This window comes from Oncorhynchus mykiss, chromosome 29 (assembly GCF_057628025.1).
Source record: "Oncorhynchus mykiss isolate SJ-2025 chromosome 29, ASM5762802v1, whole genome shotgun sequence".
NCBI classification, from domain to species: domain Eukaryota; kingdom Metazoa; phylum Chordata; class Actinopteri; order Salmoniformes; family Salmonidae; genus Oncorhynchus; species Oncorhynchus mykiss.
Window position 1 is genome coordinate 33,718,238 of NC_143050.1, and position 19,222 is coordinate 33,737,459.

The 19,222-nt window shown below is 41.6% G+C and overlaps 1 protein-coding gene across 3 annotated transcripts in view; it reads right to left on the minus strand.

Annotated features, from left to right (window-relative positions):
- Positions 1–988: 988 nt before the first annotated feature.
- LOC110509691 (tenascin) overlaps positions 989–19,222 on the minus strand; it is a 59,324-nt gene continuing 41,090 nt past the window's right edge. For all 3 annotated transcript variants that reach the window (XM_090227066.1, XM_036967369.2, XM_036967371.2), the window contains 11 exons: positions 9,596–9,718; positions 9,094–9,237; positions 7,149–7,268; positions 6,831–6,974; positions 6,322–6,452; positions 6,056–6,188; positions 5,759–5,910; positions 5,438–5,534; positions 2,533–2,694; positions 2,189–2,352; positions 989–2,035 (listed from right to left, as the gene is read on the minus strand). In XM_090227066.1, coding sequence (XP_090083192.1) covers positions 1,925–2,035; positions 2,189–2,352; positions 2,533–2,694; positions 5,438–5,534; positions 5,759–5,910; positions 6,056–6,188; positions 6,322–6,452; positions 6,831–6,974; positions 7,149–7,268; positions 9,094–9,237; positions 9,596–9,718 — 1,481 coding nt within the window. In that variant the 3' untranslated portion in view covers positions 989–1,924. The remainder of the gene's footprint in view (positions 2,036–2,188; positions 2,353–2,532; positions 2,695–5,437; positions 5,535–5,758; positions 5,911–6,055; positions 6,189–6,321; positions 6,453–6,830; positions 6,975–7,148; positions 7,269–9,093; positions 9,238–9,595; positions 9,719–19,222) is intronic.

Here is a 19,222-nt window from a genome sequence, read left to right on the forward strand (position 1 = left end):
CTGCACCTTTGTTTGAGAAACTCAATATCTTGTCTAGTTATGACATCATTGTATGCCAATTATTCATTTTCATCTACAAATATTCATACCTCCCAGGCAGTCTATCTAAACCCTTCCATGGATTCTTCCAGGTTCATTCTGAAATGCATCTATATAACACAAGACACTGTGATAACCTTCACCCTCCCCACTGCTGCACCTCACATAGTCAATTCTCTATCAGATACAGAGGTACCATACTCTGGAATTCTTATCTTCAAATTGCAAAACCTCATCATCCCTCAATAACTTTTGTATTTTTTTAAATGTTATTATTTAACCTTTATTTAACTCGGCAAGTCAGTTAAGAACAAATGTTTATTTACAATGACGGCCTACCCTGGCCAAACCCGGATGATGCTGGGCCAATTGTGCGCCGCCCTATGGAACTCCCATTCACAGCCGGATTTGATACAGCCTGGATAACTTCAAGCCTTGATGAACCAAACCACACTCACATCCATGCATGCACACATGCATACACACGTTTAACATTTTTGGGGTGATTGCTGATTGGTTAATTTGTACATTTAAGCTTAGTGGGTTTTGTTCTCTGTTTTAACAAACCTTTTATATATTTGTACTTATGTATTGTATTGTTTTTTGTGTGGTGTGGTTTTCATATAAGCCCTTGGGATTCCATCCACACCTGCACACCGTTTACCCTGCATTACAAAAAGACAACATTAAAGAGCCACTTTTACTGAAGAAGCCAAGTTAGTTAATGTGTGCTATTGTTTGTTGAATGCATTTGTTATTCAAATTGTAGACCTATTAGTTAATAAACTCTCAATCTGTGTGACGTTGCACACTGATTAGTACTTTTCTTATGATGAAGGTATGACACATGAAGACTTAACACTGCCACCTGCTGTTAATGGAAAACTGATACTGTATATAAAGGGTACTGGTAAATGTATTATGGGCAGCCAAAAAAAGGGCTGACAGCTTTTAACAAAGTATCTTTTATTGTATCGAGAGGGTTACATATAGACATCTGTTTTTCATTCAGTTGAAAACAAAATCAAAGCATAATTTAAACTGGTATTCAATTATATCCCTGGTTGAAACCCAAAACCATGATCTTCTCAAGAACAGTTGTCACACTTTGTTGAATATGTGGACATTATTCAAATCGGTTGGAAATAATAGAAAATGACATTCTAAATATCAATCACTCAACATGAAACAAATTATGCCTAATTTAGTCGGTCTTTCCCTCAAGTCTGTTGAATGATTTACTGTATGAATAGAGGGGAACTTTGTTAACCCATATAGCTTTATTTTCTCCCTCCTTGGGAAGACTGAGGAATGTGGCATCAAGCCACATTATTATTGTCACGTTTCTCTGAAATTTTGCTAGTTCAATTGTGCTGTCCACAGTAATGTACAATGGGTTCTGAATGCTCAGACGGTTTTTCAATCAATTGCCAGAGAAAGAACGTAAAAGTGTGGGAGATTAGAATGGAAGAGCGAGTGTCAAAATTGGAATAGGACTCTTTTTACTCTTTCCGCAAAAAGAGTAACTGAATTCCCCTTTTATTGTTTCACATTTCATAATCAATCTGCCTTATTGCTAATTGGTATATTTAAATATCTTTGGACCTATAAGGAGCCATGTTTTGCTTGTAAATTTTCCAATGAACACAAACAATAAAATAAATCAAACACACAAAAGTCAATTTATGACGTTTCTGGTATAACGTATCCATCCCAATATTGACAGCTAGTTGGATAAAAACACATCCAGTAACATGATTGTCCTTGCTTGATGTGGGACTTGGTGAACTGAAGATTGAGGGTCAAAAGAGGGTCAAGGGGTGATGCTCCTGGGAGGGTGGGGGGGGGCATGGAGAGAGCTAGGGGGAGGAGGGCAGTATAAAGTCTATGATCTTTTCCTTCGACTTTCGAAGTTTCTGAAGTTGACTGGTCTAATCTTCATTTCGGCGAACTGTATTGAATGCTCGTGTCCCTTCCAATGGAACCAGTTGATACCCTGAAAAGATTATAATTTGTTTTACACACCGCAGTATAACTACAGGCCTGCAATAATCTTGTTTCACACTCTGACCAGAATATAATACTCCCGCACACACGCACACACGCACACACACGTTGATTTTGTTAAGCAGAAAGATGGCTTCCGTACCTTGCTGTGACTATCGTCACCATATCTCCCCATAAGGTTGACACGATGGCAGTTCTTGTACCAGAAGGCACCCTTATAGGACAGTGCACAGTTGGTGACAGCGATGTCATTGTCATTGTCATACGTGGAGAAGGGTCGGCCCTGGTGATAAGTCATAGAGTCACCTAGGAAATAAGTGGCACACAGTGACTGGTGTGAACAAATGTGAATAGGTCAATCAGAGTTATACAGTTTACTGTAAAGTGCATTGGGATATTTAAATGGAGTTGAACAAAATCCAGATAATATTTGATGTTCTATTCAGGAACACTAGTAAATAAAGCTATTATCATCATTGTCCTTACCTGCTGTGCCGCTGTACCCTCCTATGTGGATCTTGTAGCGGCTACGGGGTTCTGCGATCGTGAATTTGTCATACTGAGCATAGGCCGACTCCCCGTTGTCCCTCAGGTCCACACGCAGCTCGTACTGGCCTGCTGTTGTCATCTTGTGGAGGTTAGCCAGACCTGCAACAACAGGAAATTACATCACAGTACCATTCCGTGGTTCCTGGGTTGTGGCCCTAGGTCTGAACTCCACCCTGTGCAACTGGGTCCTGGACTTCTTGACTGGCCGCCCCCAGGGAGTGAAGGTAGGAAACAACATCTCCACTACGCTGATCCTCATCACAGGGGCCCCACAAGGGTGCGTGCTCAGCCCCTTCCTGTACTCTCTGTTCACCCAGGACTTCATGGCCACGCATGCCTCCAACTCAATCATCAAGACACAACAGTAATAGGCCTGATTACCAACAATGACAAGACAGCCTACAGGGAGGAGGTGAGGGCCCTGGCGGAGTGGTGCTAGAAAAATAACGACAACAAAACAAAGGAGCTGATCGTGGACTTCAGGAAACAGCAGAGGGAGCACAACCCCATCCACATTGATGGGTCCACAGTGGAGAAGGTGAAAAGCTTCAAGTTCCTTGTTGTACACATCATTGACGATCTGAAATGATCCACAGATGCAGACAGTGTGGTGAAGAAGTCACAACAGAGCCTCTTCAAACTTAGGAGGCTGAAGAAATTGGCTGGTCCCCTAAGACCCTCACAAACTTTTACAAATGCACCATTGAGATCATCCTGTCGGGCTGTCCAGAGGGTGGTGGGCTCTCCAGAGGGTGGTGAGGTCTGCCCAACGCATCACCGGGGGCACACTGCCTGCCCTCCAGGACACCTACAGCACCCTATGCCACAGGGAGGCAAAAAAGATAATGAAGGACATCAACCACCCGAGCCATGGCTTGTTCACCCCGCTATCATCCAGAAGGCGAGGTCAGTACAGGTCCATCAAAGCTGGGACAGAGAGACTGAAAAACAGTATCTATCTCAAGGCCATCCGACTGTTAAATAGCCTTCACTAGCCAGCCTCCACCCAGTACCCTGCCCTGAACTTAGTCACTGTCACTAGCTGGCTACACCCTGTTACTCAACCCGGCACCTTAGAGCCTGCTGCCCTATGTTCAGAGACATGGAATCACTGGTCAATGTAATAATTGAAAGCTAGTCACTTTAATATATTTATACTCCAGACTATGACATTGCTTGTCCTAATATTTATATGTTTCTTAATTCCATTCTTTTACTTTTATATCTGTGTGTATTGTTGTGAATTCTTATACAGTGGGGAGAACAAGTATTTGATACACTGCCGATTTTGCAGGTTTTCCTACTTACAAAGCATGTAGAGGTCTGCATTTAAAAAAAAATCATAGGTACACTTCAACTGTGAGAGATTGAATCTAAAACAAAAATCCAGAAAATCACATTGTATGATTTTTAAGTAGTTAATTAGCATTTTATTGCATGACATAAGTATTTGATTCATCAGAAAAGCAGAACTTAATATTTGGTACAGAAACCTTTCTTTGCAATTACAGAGATCATACATTTCCTGTAGTTCTTGACTAGGTTTACACACATTGCAGCAGGGATTTTGGCCCACTCCTCTATACAGACCTTCTCCTGATCCTTCAGGTTTCGGGGCTGTCACTGGGCAATACGGACTTTCAGCTCCCTCCAAGGATTTTCTATTGGGTTCAGGTCTGGAGACTGGCTAGGCCACTCCAGGACCTTGAGATGCTTCTTACGGAGCCACTCCTTAGTTGCCCTGGCTGTGTGTTTCGGGTCGTTGTCATGCTGGAAGACCCAGCCACGACCCATCTTCAATGTTCTTACTGAGGGAAGGAGGTTGTTGGCCAAGATCTCACGATACATGGCCCCATCCATCCTTCCCTCAATACGGTGCAGTCGTCCTGTCCCCTTTACAGAAACGCATCCCCAAAGAATGATGTTTCCACCTCCATGCTTCACGGTTGGGATGGTGTTCTTGGGGTTGTACTCATCCTTCTTCTTTCTCCAAACACGGCGAGTGGAGTTTAGACCAAAAAGCTCTATTTTTGTCTCATCAGACCACATGACCTTCTCCCATTCCTCCTCTGGATCATCCAGATGGTCATTGGCAAACTTCAGACGGGCCTGGACATGCGCTGGCTTGAGCAAGGGGACCTTGCGTGCGCTGCAGGATTTTAATCCATGACGGCGTAGTGTGTTGCTAATGGTTTTCTTTGAGACTGTGGTCCCAGCTCTCTTCAGGTCATTGACCAGGTCCTGCCGTGTAGTTCTGGGCTGATCCCTAACCTTCCTCATGATCATTGATGCCCCACGAGGTGAGATCTTGCATGGAGCCCCAGACCGAGGGTGATTGACCGTCATCTTGAACTTCTTCCATTTTCTAATAATTGTGCCAACATTTGTTGCCTTCTCACCAAGCTGCTTGAATTCTTACTGGTTGGTAGGTGATCAAATACTTATGTAATACAGTAAAATGCAAATTAATTACTTAAAAATCATACAATGTGATTTTCTGGATTTTGTTTTAGATTCCGTCTCTCACAGTTGAAGTGTACCTATGATTAAAATTACAGACCTCTACATGCTTTGTAAGTAGGGAAAACCTGCAAAATCGGCAGTGTATCAAATAATTGTTCTCCCCACTGTATATTACTGCACTGCTAGAGCTAGGAACACAAACATTTCACTCTACCCACATCTGCTAAATTTGTGTATGCGACCAATAACATTTGATTTGATGGCTCAATTGGTTGGAGCATGGCGATGCAACACCAGGACTGTGGTTTGATTCCCGCATGGGCCACAAACGCTGAATAAAAAGAGAAACACAAGGAGGGGTGGAGAGATGTGGACCCACCAAACCAGAATTCAGCATTAATGTCCCCAAAGCCACCAGTGTAATTCTTCCAGTTCCTGAAGAACTCCAGCTTTCCACTCTGGCGCCTCAGGAACACCTGCAAAGAGAGTTCACAGGACCTGTCATACAAGCCCTGGTGTCTTTGGCTTTCACAAACATGTAAAGGTAAATCCAATCAAACCTGGTGTTTAGACGTGTGTGTGTGTGTGTGTGTGTGTGTGTGTGTGTGTGTGTGTGTGTGTGTGTGTGTGTGTGTGTGTGTGTGTGTGTGTGTGTGTGTGTGTGTGTGTGTGTGTGTGTGTGTGTGTGTGTGTGCCTCACCATCCATCCACCTCCGTCGGTGGTCATGTCACAGTAGACCTGGATGGGCTGGCTCTCTTCTCCTCCCAGGTAGATGGTGTAGATGCCAGAGGTGGTGTCTCCATTCAGCAGAGCCTGTGAGCAGTCCTTAGGGTATCTGTACAACACTCCGACTACACACGTACGTGCAGGCAGGCACGCGTACACATACACACACTTGTCAAAAACAGTACACTGGGCAGTTGTCAAATTAAATCCTATTTCCTATGCAGTGCAAAGCTGTGAGGAGAAGAAAATGGTGTGTAGCAGTCTACTTACTGGTGGTGAAGACGGTGGTGACGTGGCGGCTCCGCTGGGCTCCAGCGATGGCCTGTAGCCTGACGTTGTAGTCGGTAGTGCCACTCAGCTGAGTCATGCTGTATGATGTGGCTGTAGGGCTCAGGACCACTTCCTGTATTCAATTCAAATCAAATCAATCTTTATTCATCATGTAAAGCACTTTGGAAAATGTACCTGTAAAATAGCCACGGGCGATTGATTGAATTGAAGCCAGAGTGTGCTGACTCATATAAAGACCTACGTACCCGGACTGTGCTGTCAGATGAGGTGAAGGTGAGGACGTATCCGGTGATGTCGGCCCGCGGAGGCTTCCAAGTGAGAGTGGCACTGTCTGTCTGGACGTTACTGGCTGCCAGGTCGCGAGGAGAATCCACATCTACAGACAAAAAAGCGAGGAGGAAGGATCCTATACAGTACGTGATACGTAACACATGTAAAAGGGAACATCCAGTCAAAACTATCTTTTGGTATGTTTTTCATTAGTCCACTGTTGATACAGCAGCTACATGTTTTGCATGTGAGCAGTCAAGTTTTCAAGATATTGGGCTTTCAAGAGGCAAAATGTCACCAGCCACATCATCGTGTTGCAAAATGCAAAATAATATTTTTGAGTGGATTTTATTATTACTTTATTATTGAATTTATGGACAATACAATACTGCACAGAGTCAAGTGTGTGAACAATAAAATACTACACACAGAGTTGAAAATCAGACCCAATGCTCCTGTATAAAGCATCTAATTGGAGCATTACCTGTGGTGAATTCGGTGGTGGTGGTGCCACTCTTCAGTGCCTCCCTCATGGCGTATACCCCAACTGTGTAATGGGTGGCAGGGACCAGAGAGCCCATCTCAAACTCCACTGTGTTCCCAGAAACATGCTCCATCACTGGGGACCCTGCAGACAGCAGAGGACAGAGAACAGTGTTACCACCTGGTTACCACTACCAACACTCCTGTTGTGCTGTGTCTATTTGGCTAATGATGAGGGATACCTTTGATAGATACATCATGTACACAAATACAGGTCAGCTCCTGGCAATCTGTGCCTTGGGACTCTTGCGAAACACACCTGAATCTGCACTGTAGTTGATGACGTAGCCATCGACAGTGGCCCGAGTAGGTTGCCATAGCAGCAGGGCGGTCGTGTCAGTGACGTTGACAGCAGAAAGACCCTGAGGTCTGTCCAGAGCTACGAAGGAGGAAAACACACAGGCTTGTTACAGACACGGGCCAGCAGCCACAACAGCTTCAGCAAACAAAAGTGTACTGACAATACTGTGACTTGTGACTGCCTGGGGCTGTGGCGGTCATGAAATTTAGTCAGCAGCTTCTTGCCATGCAAGCGACTGCCGGTCTCACGCTAATTTACCGTCAATTAACATAAATATGTTAAGCATCTACAGGCCTCCACCCATACAAGCCGCTGATGAGTGCCTTTGGAACATCTACATTTAAAAAATATATAATAAATCAATTGAATGTGGGCTACATCATCACAATAAATCCATTATTTATTTTTAGTCAGCTCTAAAGAAACATTGTGATTGTGAAAATGTATTTCAGAAGAAAATAATATGACTTGGCTTACTATAGGCCTATGTTACAGTATCGGTCTGTACTCCATGACATAGGCTGTAGGCGAGTTCATTTAGCTGACAAGATACAGTATGTTTATAAATCCTGCTGCCACCCAGTGCTTAATTTGGGAAACCAAATTAAATCTGTTCGGGAACATCGATAGTAAGATGTTTTCGCAACGAAACATATTTCACGAAACTGTTGACAGCCCGCCTGCGCGCTCCAGAAAGTAATACAGGAGAGAGAGAAGGAGATGGAAACGCATGAAGGTGAGCTATTCTGTAGGCCTATAGCTAACGGTAATGTGTCACTTAATGAATAATGAAAATATATATTTTTAAATGCCCTATTACTAGGCTATTCATTATCAAATACAAATGCACTAATTGTAGGCTAACTGTAAATCACCCTGCGCAATCAATGAACCAACCGCATCGCCTAGGGCTATACGTTCTCTCCCAGACTCATGGATACACATTTGGAGCGTAGCACAAGGTAACCAGTCCATCCAGTATGCATAATAACACAGTTCGCACTCACAGGTAATTACTCAAATTTGTTTGATTCTGGAGTATAGGCTAGACCAATTATGTACCAAAGACATCTTAAATCAGTTTTGTTTTATATTTCTCTGCCATGCATAATATGCAATAGGCTATGTATTGTATAACGGCACAATCATCATTTTAATACAGTATTTTTTTTAGGGCTCATAAGCCTATGTATGTGCATAAGCTATAATATGCATATGCGTGTGTTTTTGAATGAATCGTTCGTTACCTTAGAAAGCGCTGTCCATTACATTGTGTTAGGCTTTGGAACAACATCCACAACAACCATGTTTTACACCGTTTCAACCTGCTGTTGAACTTCTTCATTTAAATTGATCATCACGGCGAGGTGAGTTTTAAAAGCACTGTAGGCCTACTGTGTTGATGATATGTGTTTGATATCATTTTCAAATGCATTTGCATTGACGTTAGAGTGGTTAGAGGGACAATAGAGCCCTGAGTGCCAGGTGATATGGACCTGATGGTCGTTAGCAAATTGGATACTCACTACAAAAGCATGTCCAGGGTGCATAAAGGAGATTATCGTGACTCAATGGTTACGTGGAATTTTACTGCAGTCATGACTCATGACTGCCTGTGTGTCGGTAATATGGTTTACCGCAATAGCACTACGACTGCCCCTATACAATGATGTGATACTTTTTTCATGGAATAATTGGCTGGTTGGTACAAGTAGAGAAGTACAATATCTGCTACTGAGTAAGAATGTATGAAAGGCTCATAATGTCTATGTATGTCCCAGACATTTCTGTCTATTCTCATCATAGCACTGTGGCTTTAATGTAAATGTATATGTAATTTCATGTATTTAGTAAAAGGTCCATTCAGATTGATATAAATGTAGACTCAACAGAAGTCACACACATGTGGTGATGGTGTCTGTCCCTGGGTCACTCTCCTCCAGGCCCTTCATGGAAAATATGGTCACCTGGTAGGTCACCCCTGGCAACATGTCAGGCAGCAAGGCCTGGGTCTCAGTCCCATCCGCAAGCACTGTCATTGGGCTACCTGTTGATGAGAGAAAATATAGCATTTTTGTCACATTACATTCTTCTACTCAAGAGTCAATCAATTTTCATAAACAGATTTCATTTTTGTTAAATTGTACTGTTAAATCCACTTCAAGTAAATCGTTTCCTTTCTCTCCCTTGGTAGCAGTTGGAGAGACTACTGTGATTGTGTGAAGAAGCCTATGGTCCACCAGAGGGCGTGCTTTGTCCAATTAGAGAGAAAACCAGAGAGACAATTCCTCCTAACCCATCCAACATTAAGCTCTTCTGAGGCCAAAAGTACTATATAAATGCAGTCCAATATCCTTATTAGAATGGGTAGACTTCACTGTCACTATTGAAGCCTGTTCACTCACCTCCTTGGAGGGGCACATAGACGATACGATAGCTGTCCACTCTGGCACGAGGCATGGTCCAGTGGACTATGGCCGAGGACTCGGTCACCTCAGAGAAGCGGATGCCCCTTGGAGCGCCCAGGCCTGGCACAGCGATGGGTTCAGGATTAAAAAGGCAAGCACAAAAACAACAAAAGTTAGATTGATCTGTTTGAGTTTGGCTTTTGATCAGGAATCGATTCTACTGAGGTCAGTTTATTTGATGCAATAGTCCTATGGCCTATGGTATGTCAATATGCACAGTGAGAAATCAGAAAAGCACACAAATGTACTCAAAGACTTTGCTAAAATTATAACTCCAGAAAGACATGAAATTCCAGTGAGAAAACACAGTTCCTGAAAACGTACAAAGGCCCACCATAATCACCCCAGCCAGAGTAGGTTTGAAACATGTGCTGCAACCCACAATCTACATATCAACAGTGGTGCATATCATACATCCCTATTACAGGCTATCAAGGGGAGTCAATTTAATGAGTACATTTCGATGCATGAATACCAATACATTAAACTTTTGTCGAACATGCTGCAAAAAGCTAATATGTTTGTGTCTTTAACTCTTTAACCAGTTTAATCAGTAAAATGTATAGGCAATGAAAATGAATCTACAATGGGCATCAAAACACATGGAATTTGATCTGCATTTCAAGTATAAGAAGCACCACAGATCAAATGCAAGATGGTGTCTCCATATTCCTGAAAATAATATCAAATGAGGAAAAAGAAACATGAAAAACCAATGGTTATGCCCCTTAAAGACTGAAGTATGCTCAGCAGGCCTAGGATTATTAGCACATCAAAGAATGATCAGTGGCAATTAAGGCATTTCCCTGAAGGCATACCTCTTGAAAAAATAAAACCAGTCAAAACAAAATGCATTATCAGAAAACCCAGTCAAACAAAGAACAGTAGCCTATTGTTTCTTGTAGACGCCCGTTTCCAGAGAAACCAGACAGTTAAAAGTTGTGTGAGATATAGACCACATTGTGCTTTGGCACAATAGATCCTCTATTAAAATATCTGTTCGAGCAACAGCGGTAATTGGTTTGGAGCTCCATTCCAATGTAACACTGTACAGCTCGATTTTACACTCGGTGCCTCCAGTGAGTCCTGTTCAATTTAAATATTTGGTTCGCTCATCACCGAGGACATTTCATTCCTGTGGATGCTCAAACTTTGTGGAGTCCCTAATTTTAATCACAAGTCTATCAAACATTTCTTCATCCGCAATCCAGGCCTGGTGTAAACTGTCTGATGTGATGTCCGAGACAAACATGTGCTCCACTTCTTGCTCAGCCTCTGGTTGGAAACGCAAAACACTTAAATTTGTCGAGAAACATACATCCAATTACTAGAAAGCAAAATTGAGGAAGGCATCCTTTCAGCGATCAGACGGAAAAGGTGAGTACACATACCAGTTGTTGGTTACATTCTCATAAACTTGCCGCCACTCTGCCATGCTTTCAAATCGTTAGCGTGCGGTCACAGTCACGATGCTTTGCATTCCTTTGATATAGACATAGACACGCTCATGGTTGTGGAGACATTTATTGAAGTCAGTTAGCAAGTTGACATACACTTACAGGCCCACTATTCTCCATTATTGTTGCATCAAGCCAAGGATGTTGGCTAAACAATCCATCCACACCCGCATGCGTCCATAATGCCAGTTCTACATTCAGTGCATTCAAAGGTAAAGAAAAAAATGACTGGATAGGTCAACTGACATTTCACGCTGAAAATGGCATGTTGATTTGTCTGTGTTTTCCTGGTCCAAAGGCCTAACTAGCTATAAAAAATATTGCCTAGTCAGACCGTTACTCTGTTTAAGATGGTGAATAGGCATTATTAGATAGGTACTGTTTAGCATAGCACAGATAATTTTGTCGATACTTCCTCAATTCCTGACTTGGAATACAACCAATGGCTTCCAAACGTCTGTGTCTAATTGCATGGGGTTCGAATGAATTTAGAAAATTGAGAGAAGAGCAACACCGGTTTTGAAGATAGACAAGATGACGGTGTACACATTGTTGGATTACCTCATGGAGTAAAACATTTATTTAATTTTCTTGGGGGGAGAAGAAGATGGCGTCGAGTGCAGACAATCATTTGTCTTGCTCAGAGTAACCTTAACTTTTATCCCTCTCAAACTTACTTAAATGTAACAAAACTCGGTTTATCGGAAACACAACAGAGAACAACGCTCAGTAGACTGCTAATTTGATCTGAAACTTGGTGGAAGAAAAGCTGACCACTCATAAACCAGAGAGAAACCGCCACCTGACTCGTCAGGAGAAGAAATTGAGGAATCTGGAAATTCAGTTGATTCAGAAACTCCACTCAATAGCCTTGCACCCAAAAATACACAGAAAAAAAAGAAAAAGAAGTGTCTTTGTGCAAACTCCAGGTCAACATAATTGAAGCGGTCACTGCAAAGATAAATGAAAGAGCTGATGGTTTGGAGAAAATCATACACGAAAACACATACAAAAATCGGTGACCTCGAGACCTCTCTGGATCATGCATAAGAGAATATCGAAGATCTTAAATGTGTACTGCACAGGAGAAGACCATGGCTGACATGCAAGAGCACTTGTTGGAAGCAGAGCGATACCGGAGAAGGTGGGTGCTATGGCTATAGGTGTCCCCGAAGACCAGGGTTAGAATGTAAAGCGCAAAGTAAGTGACATTTGTAACCGCGTGGCCCCGGACTTCCCCGAAGGATATATGTACATGGCTGTGAATGTCGCTCATTGTATTGGGAAGAAGCAAGATTCCCTCGACAGCTGCTCGATCCTCATCCAGTTCGATTTCCGCACAGCAAGAGATGCAGTTTGGAAGAAAGTCAAGGAAAGCACCTTTCTGAAAGAGATAACTTAAATTCGGTGAGGATCTGACTGCAGTAGACAAGGCAGCAAGGGAAAAGTTGTGGCCTCTCGTCCGACAGGCCCGAAATCAAGAAAGGGTGGACACTACAGGGGAATCTGACACTTTTTCGTCGACAGGAAAATACATTTGACTTGAGTGATTTGATCCGTCAGTAGGCTAACAAGGTAGCCCCTTCCCCAACAACAAACTGAGTATTCTAGTTTTGAATTGTGCTGCTATTGTTTACAAGGTAAGACTTCTGTTAATACATTTATGAAGCACCTTTTTATAAGAGAGGGTAGAGTAGAGATTGCATAGGGTTTCCCTTTCTATTTTGTATATATGGACCTGAAGTTCATGTCAATCAATGCCAGGGGGATACGAAACCTGCTGAAGTGGAACGTTTTGTTTTGTTTTGGGTAGTAGCGGTCATCAACCATATGGACAGATTATTTGTGTTGTGTAATGTATATGGATACTGTTCTAGTCTTCCAAATGACTTACTTATATAGAGGCAATTGAGGAAATTCTTAAAAGCCTTCTGAGAAATTGTCCATCCAGTCAGATTATAGTTGCTGGGGATTTGAATATGGTTAATTATAATGAGACTGATAGATTGCCCCATAGGCCTAACATTGGTGTGAACAAATTGGTGAATTTCTGCCAAAGCCTGGACATAATTGACTTACGGAGAGTTAAAACCCCTGGAGAGAAACAGTACACATGGAGTAATAGAGATCGTTCAGTACAATCAAGAATTGACTTGTGGGTGATAACCTCTAGCCTTGAGCCCAACACTGTAGAGGTAAAAAATAGTGCCTGCAGTCCTGACTGATCATAAAGTCATATGGCTGACTGTAAGAATATGTATTAACGATGAAAATAAATACTCTGGTGGTTATTGGAAATGTAATAACCTATTGTTAGTTCATGATGATTTAATTTTTTAAATTCAAGAATCAATTTAGTTTTTACTGGAATTTAGCTACCTCTAATGCAGACATGGGAAATACTGAGAACTGCTGAAATTTAAAATCTGTTCAGCCTGTATTGCTTATGGGAAACGGCTTGCTTTAAGGAGGAGATTAGGTATCTGAGCTTTCTAAGTACATTGCTGATATCACAGAAATTGAGCATCTTGATCTTAATGAGAAAGCTAAATTGAATGGTTTACAGTATCAACTAGATACATTTTATGAGGAAAAGGCTATAGGAGCCTTTATAAGGTCCAGAAAACTATGGCTTGAAAAAGGTGAAAACAGTAGATGCAGTTGAAGTCGGCAGTTACATTCGCTTAGGTTGGAGTCATTAAAAGTTATTTTTCAACCACTCCACAAATGTCTTGTTAACAAACTATATTTTTGGCAAGTCGGTTAGGACATCTACTTTGTGCATGACACAAGTCCTTTTTCCAACAATTGTTTACAGACGTTCATCTGTACAAACAATAGAACGCAAGTATAAACACCATGGGACTACGCAGCCGTCATACCACTCAGGAAGGAGACGTGTTCTGTCTCCTAGAGATGAATGTACTTTGGTGTGAAAAGTACAAATCAATCCCAGAACAACAGCAAAAGGACCTTGTGAAGATGCTGGAGGAAACAGGTCCCAAAGTATCTATTTCCACAGTAAAACGAGTCCTATATCGACATAACCTGAAAGGCCGCTCAGCAAGGAAGAAGCCACTGCTCCAAAACCGCCATAAAAAGGCCAGACTACGATTTGAAACTGCACATGGAGACAAAGATCGTACTTTTTAGAGAAATAGATGGAATCATGAGGGAGTAAAATTGTGTGGAAACAACATCTCAACATCTCAAGTTAAAGTTTGGTCGCAAATTGGTCTTCCAAATGGACAATGACCCCAAGCATACTTCCAAAGTTGTGGCAATATGGCTTAAGGACAACAAAGTCAAGGTATTGGAGTGATCATTACAAAGCCCTGAGCTCAATCCTGTAGAAAATTTGTGGTGCAGAACTGAAAAAGCGTGTGAGCAAGGAGGCCTACAAACATGACTCAGTTACACCAGCTCTGTCAGGAGGAATGGGCCAAAATTCACCCAACTTATTGTGGGAACCTTGTGGAAGGCTACACAAAATATTCGACCCAAGTTAAGCTGAGTCTTAATGTATTTGGCTAAGGCTATTCTGGAACATCTGCTACTGTAAGCAAAATCCAGGTGAACAGCATAGGTATACAGGATAAGAAATTCAACAATCGTTTTATTAAGGGATATTTTCTACAGGAATTCTATTTCTTCTGCTATATTTTGTTGGGCTTCATCATTTAATGTGGACTGGCTTGGCTTACTCCACTCAAATTTATAGTGACGAATAAGGTAAAGGAGATCTCCTTGAAGATTATCCATAGATTCTATCCATGTAATAGCTTGATTTCTAAATATATACCTGATTTTACCAGTTCATTCAGTTTTTGTGAACTAGAAACTGAATCTATTGAACATTTATTTTGCAATTGTTTAAATTGTGAGGTGTTCTGGACTGATCTTGGCAACACAATGGATACAACCATTGAAATATCTAAAGTTTGACATTTTATTTTACTACACTGATTCCACAATCGAACACCAGTATGCTGTAAATCTCTTTATTTTATCAAAATTTCTGAAGAAAAAACACTTTTTTTCTGATTTTTAAACGGTTTAGAATATTTAAAACGTATGCATTTTTTTTGTTATTTATTTCTGTAATCCCTCTGGCTGTTCTGTTTTTTTTTTGCGTTTAGCACAATTTTTTTATTTTCTTAATTCAAACGAACCCCCTTCAACTAGACGTGGACGTTTTGAAAATTTAGGTATTAAGGAAGTATCGCTAAGTTAAGTTTGGTCAAAAATTCTCTGCCATGCCCATAGACGTTACATCCAGGAGATAGTGATAGCACTGCAGTCATCTACGTATTCCTATGGAAAACTCTCAATGGCTCATGAAGCCGGAAGTATTTGAATTTGAAGTGGGCCATATTGCTGAATGGGGCTGAATGGCTCCAAAACAATTGCTAAGAATCATGATGAAAGTGGCCGTAACTAACAAAAGGATCATGGTCAATGTAGTCGTTTTCATTCTGCCTGAGAGAGTCAACCCGGAGCCTCCTCTTAGCCTGCCGGCCCGTGATTGGTCTCTGTCAGCACGTGTGACGACAAATGTAGTGCTCAGAATGGATCATTATTTAATGAAATATCTCAATTTGTATCAAACTTTTAAATAATTCACCATGGGGATCGAACTTGATCATAGTACATTTTAGAGCCCAAAATGGCCTCCCAAAAAATGTGTGAGTCTGTTTTGGCAATCATAATTTACATAGGCTTTCTAGGGCAGACCAGGACTTTTGGCATCACTAGGTTTCTATGCCGAAGCCAACAAGCAGAACTCCTGACTTCACGCTCCAGACTGGACCCTGAGGCATGGCTACGCCAAACAGTACCTAACAAAACCTAACCTTACGAGCTAACTCCTAACCATCCTCTGACGTTTTCAACTGGAAACAAAGACATTTTGTTAATGTCTTATCAGTCTAATATTTACAGGTGAAACTTAGATATTGCTTGATTATGTCAAGCAATTCTTAGTGATGTGACAGTGATGTGTCGACTGAAAACAACATCCTTTACACCGTAAAGTTTAGCATCACATTATGATGAATCTGAGGAAAAACATAGTTTAAAATATAAAAACACGTTTTCATATTTTGGAGAGAGGAAAAAGCAGAGCACCACGCACTTCTTCACTGTAACAATTAAGCTTCAAACTGAAAACACAAGCAAAACCTCAAGGAGAAGGAAGAGGATGAAGAAGAGATTAAGAGTAATCAGATCACTCTGGAAAAGGATGAGAAATGTTGGAGGTAGTGAGTTGGGTTGAGGGTTCTCCACCAAAGCAAGGAATTTATGGTATCCATTTCTTATCCTTTCTCAGAAGATTACAGTGGAAAGGCTACTCGTTTTTGTGATAGGCCTACAGTAAAAGTTCAAGTTGGGAATCAATCACCCCATTGAATAAGTCAATAAAGTCTAATGACTTAAATTGTCATCAGAATCAGAACAGTAGGCTAAGTAAAGTTCGCCTGTGTTTTCACTTCAACTGAATGGTGACCGATCCCACAAGCTGTCCCAATGACACCTCACTGTGATGGAGAAGCACCTTTGTACAGGGCCAAATCCTAGAGGGATAGGGCACCCAAATGACAAAATGTCATACTGTACTGGTTTCCTTACCCTGTAAGCAGTCTATAGACAAGGTATAACAGCAATCCATGCCTTGGTTTAGTTTAACTGGCACGGCTTGCAAATGCTAATGTTTTAGCATTTGTGGCACAAATCCCATTCAAGTCATGGGACCGATATTCGTTTTTTTCGCGCATCACATCTAAATAATCCGAAAGTATCTAAAATTGATTGTGAAGCTCACCAAAGTCACACATGATGTCTGAAAAATGCTAATATCGGTCCCATGACTTGGATGGGATTTGAGCCACAAATGCAAAACCATGTGTCTGTCCTTTTGTAATTTGGGTGAACTATTCTTTCAAGTTACTTGTGTTACTTGAGTGTATCTCAGAATTTGGCCTACAGTGTGTAGTGTGGCCAGAGCACCAAATTCAATGTATTTGAATGAATTGCATGTGAAATAATCTCTATAGTTTATCCTACAAATTGATCAAATTGGAAGGGGGCTCATAACCTCTAATTTTCAATGGCCATGCTGCCTCTGTGGGTGGTACCAGTCACTGCTACTGTGGTCAGTGGTCGGGAGACCAGCCCAGAACTGGACACCCCAGTAAGCCTGACCTCATAGGCTATGCCAGTGATCAGGCCCCAGATGTTCAGGAAGCTCTGCTTGCCAGGGACAGTGAACTCCTGGGCCTCCAGTAGCCAGCCTGTCTGACAGCACTATATGAAAGTGGCTGAAGCCAACAGTAGAGGGAGCCCCTTCCTTTTGTCGAGGATGAGGCGGCTCCCAGGACACAAGGAAGCCGAATGAGGTGATCTCTAAAATAGTCAAGTTTTCGACTTTGGGTAATGATGCTAAAGGGAGTGAGAGTTGTTTTGGGGGGAGGGGTGATTATGGTTGGGTAGGGGAAGGATAAGACGTGGTTAGAATAGTTGAACTGTGCAATGATTGCAAAGGTAACCCAAATTCAATAAGCAGAATTTAGTCATGCACATAGCGTAATAGATTGATATCATGTTTAGAAAATGTGTCCAGACAGACCTTTCTGTAATGTTCACTGGAACACTGTATCCAAATCTTGCATTTTAGTCCCTCTTAAACTTGGCTGTGTCCCTGGAGAGGTCATAGGTCATCATCAATTATTTTGCTACTGGGGCTTGTCAGTGTTTCAAAATAAGTTTTAAAGGTCCAATGCAGCCGTTTTTTAAAATCTGATATCAAATTATTTCTGGGTAACAAAAAAGTACCGTACTATGATTGTTTTCAATTAAAATGGTAAAAAAAAAACAACAACAAAAAACTTCTATGCAAAGGGCAATGTAGTGATTTGTCTGTCCTGTGTGTGTTAAACATTAATGAAGATTCTTTCCCCCCACTGGTTTATCGCATCCTAGCTAGCAATGGGGAATTGGCCTAGAAGCGGCCCTCTTCTGGGGGGCCGGAACTGACTAATTCGGCCCAGAAACGGGTGTCGGACTCAACCCGTAATCAAAATGAATGACTGCCCAGTATCGGCCGGACTACATCGGGCCATTTCCGTCTACCGGAATTCAGCCGACTTTGCCGGCATCTTACCAGAATCCCCCCAGAAGCGGCCCGATGCAAATTTAAATAAATGTATAAACTAAAAATGCATGTGTGAGCAAGGAGGCCTCCAAACCTGACTCAGTTACACCAGCTCTGTCAGGAGGAATGGGCCAACATTCACCCAACTTATTGTGGGAAGCTTGTGGAAGGCTACCCGAAACGTTTGACCCAAGTTAAACAATGTAAAGGCAATGCTACCAAATACTAATTGAGTGCATGTAAACTTCTGACCCACTGGGACTGTGATGAAAGAAATAAAAGCTGAAATAAATCATTCTCTCTACTATTATTCTGACCTAAGACAGGGAATTTTTATTAGGATTAAATGTCAGGAATTGTGAAAAACTGAGTTTAAATGTATTTGGCTAAGGTGTATGTAAACTTCCGACTTCAACTGTATATAGTCAGTACTGGGCCTTAGCCCGGTGATGACATGGGACATTGCATTCTGGGAAATGCTATATTCATCTGGCTTCCTCAACCAGTTAGAATCAATCATATCCAGGACATAACCGGCAAACTCTCCCTCAGTGCCAGTCCAGGAGATGGACAAAGTCTCAGATGTTAAGTAAGATACATACAGATTTCCAACCACTTATTCGCTCACTAAAGGGAGAAACAGTTATTGGATTTCCAAATAAGCTCAAATGTGCAATACAATATGCCTATAATGTCACGCTGTTGGCTATAACATACTCAATTATCTATTTAAGGTGAGGAAAACAGATTGTAGATTATTTTGTATATCAAAGATATGAGAATAACAAGTGCAATTTCACATGGCACTTGACTCCCACCTGCCATTCTCTATAGCCTTTGAATATCTTGAAAAATGTATTACATGAACATTTTCATTTTGACAATACAACAGGCAAGCTTTTGGGGGATGTGGTGAAGAATGACGATCCAAATAATGTAATGTTTTGTTTTGTTATA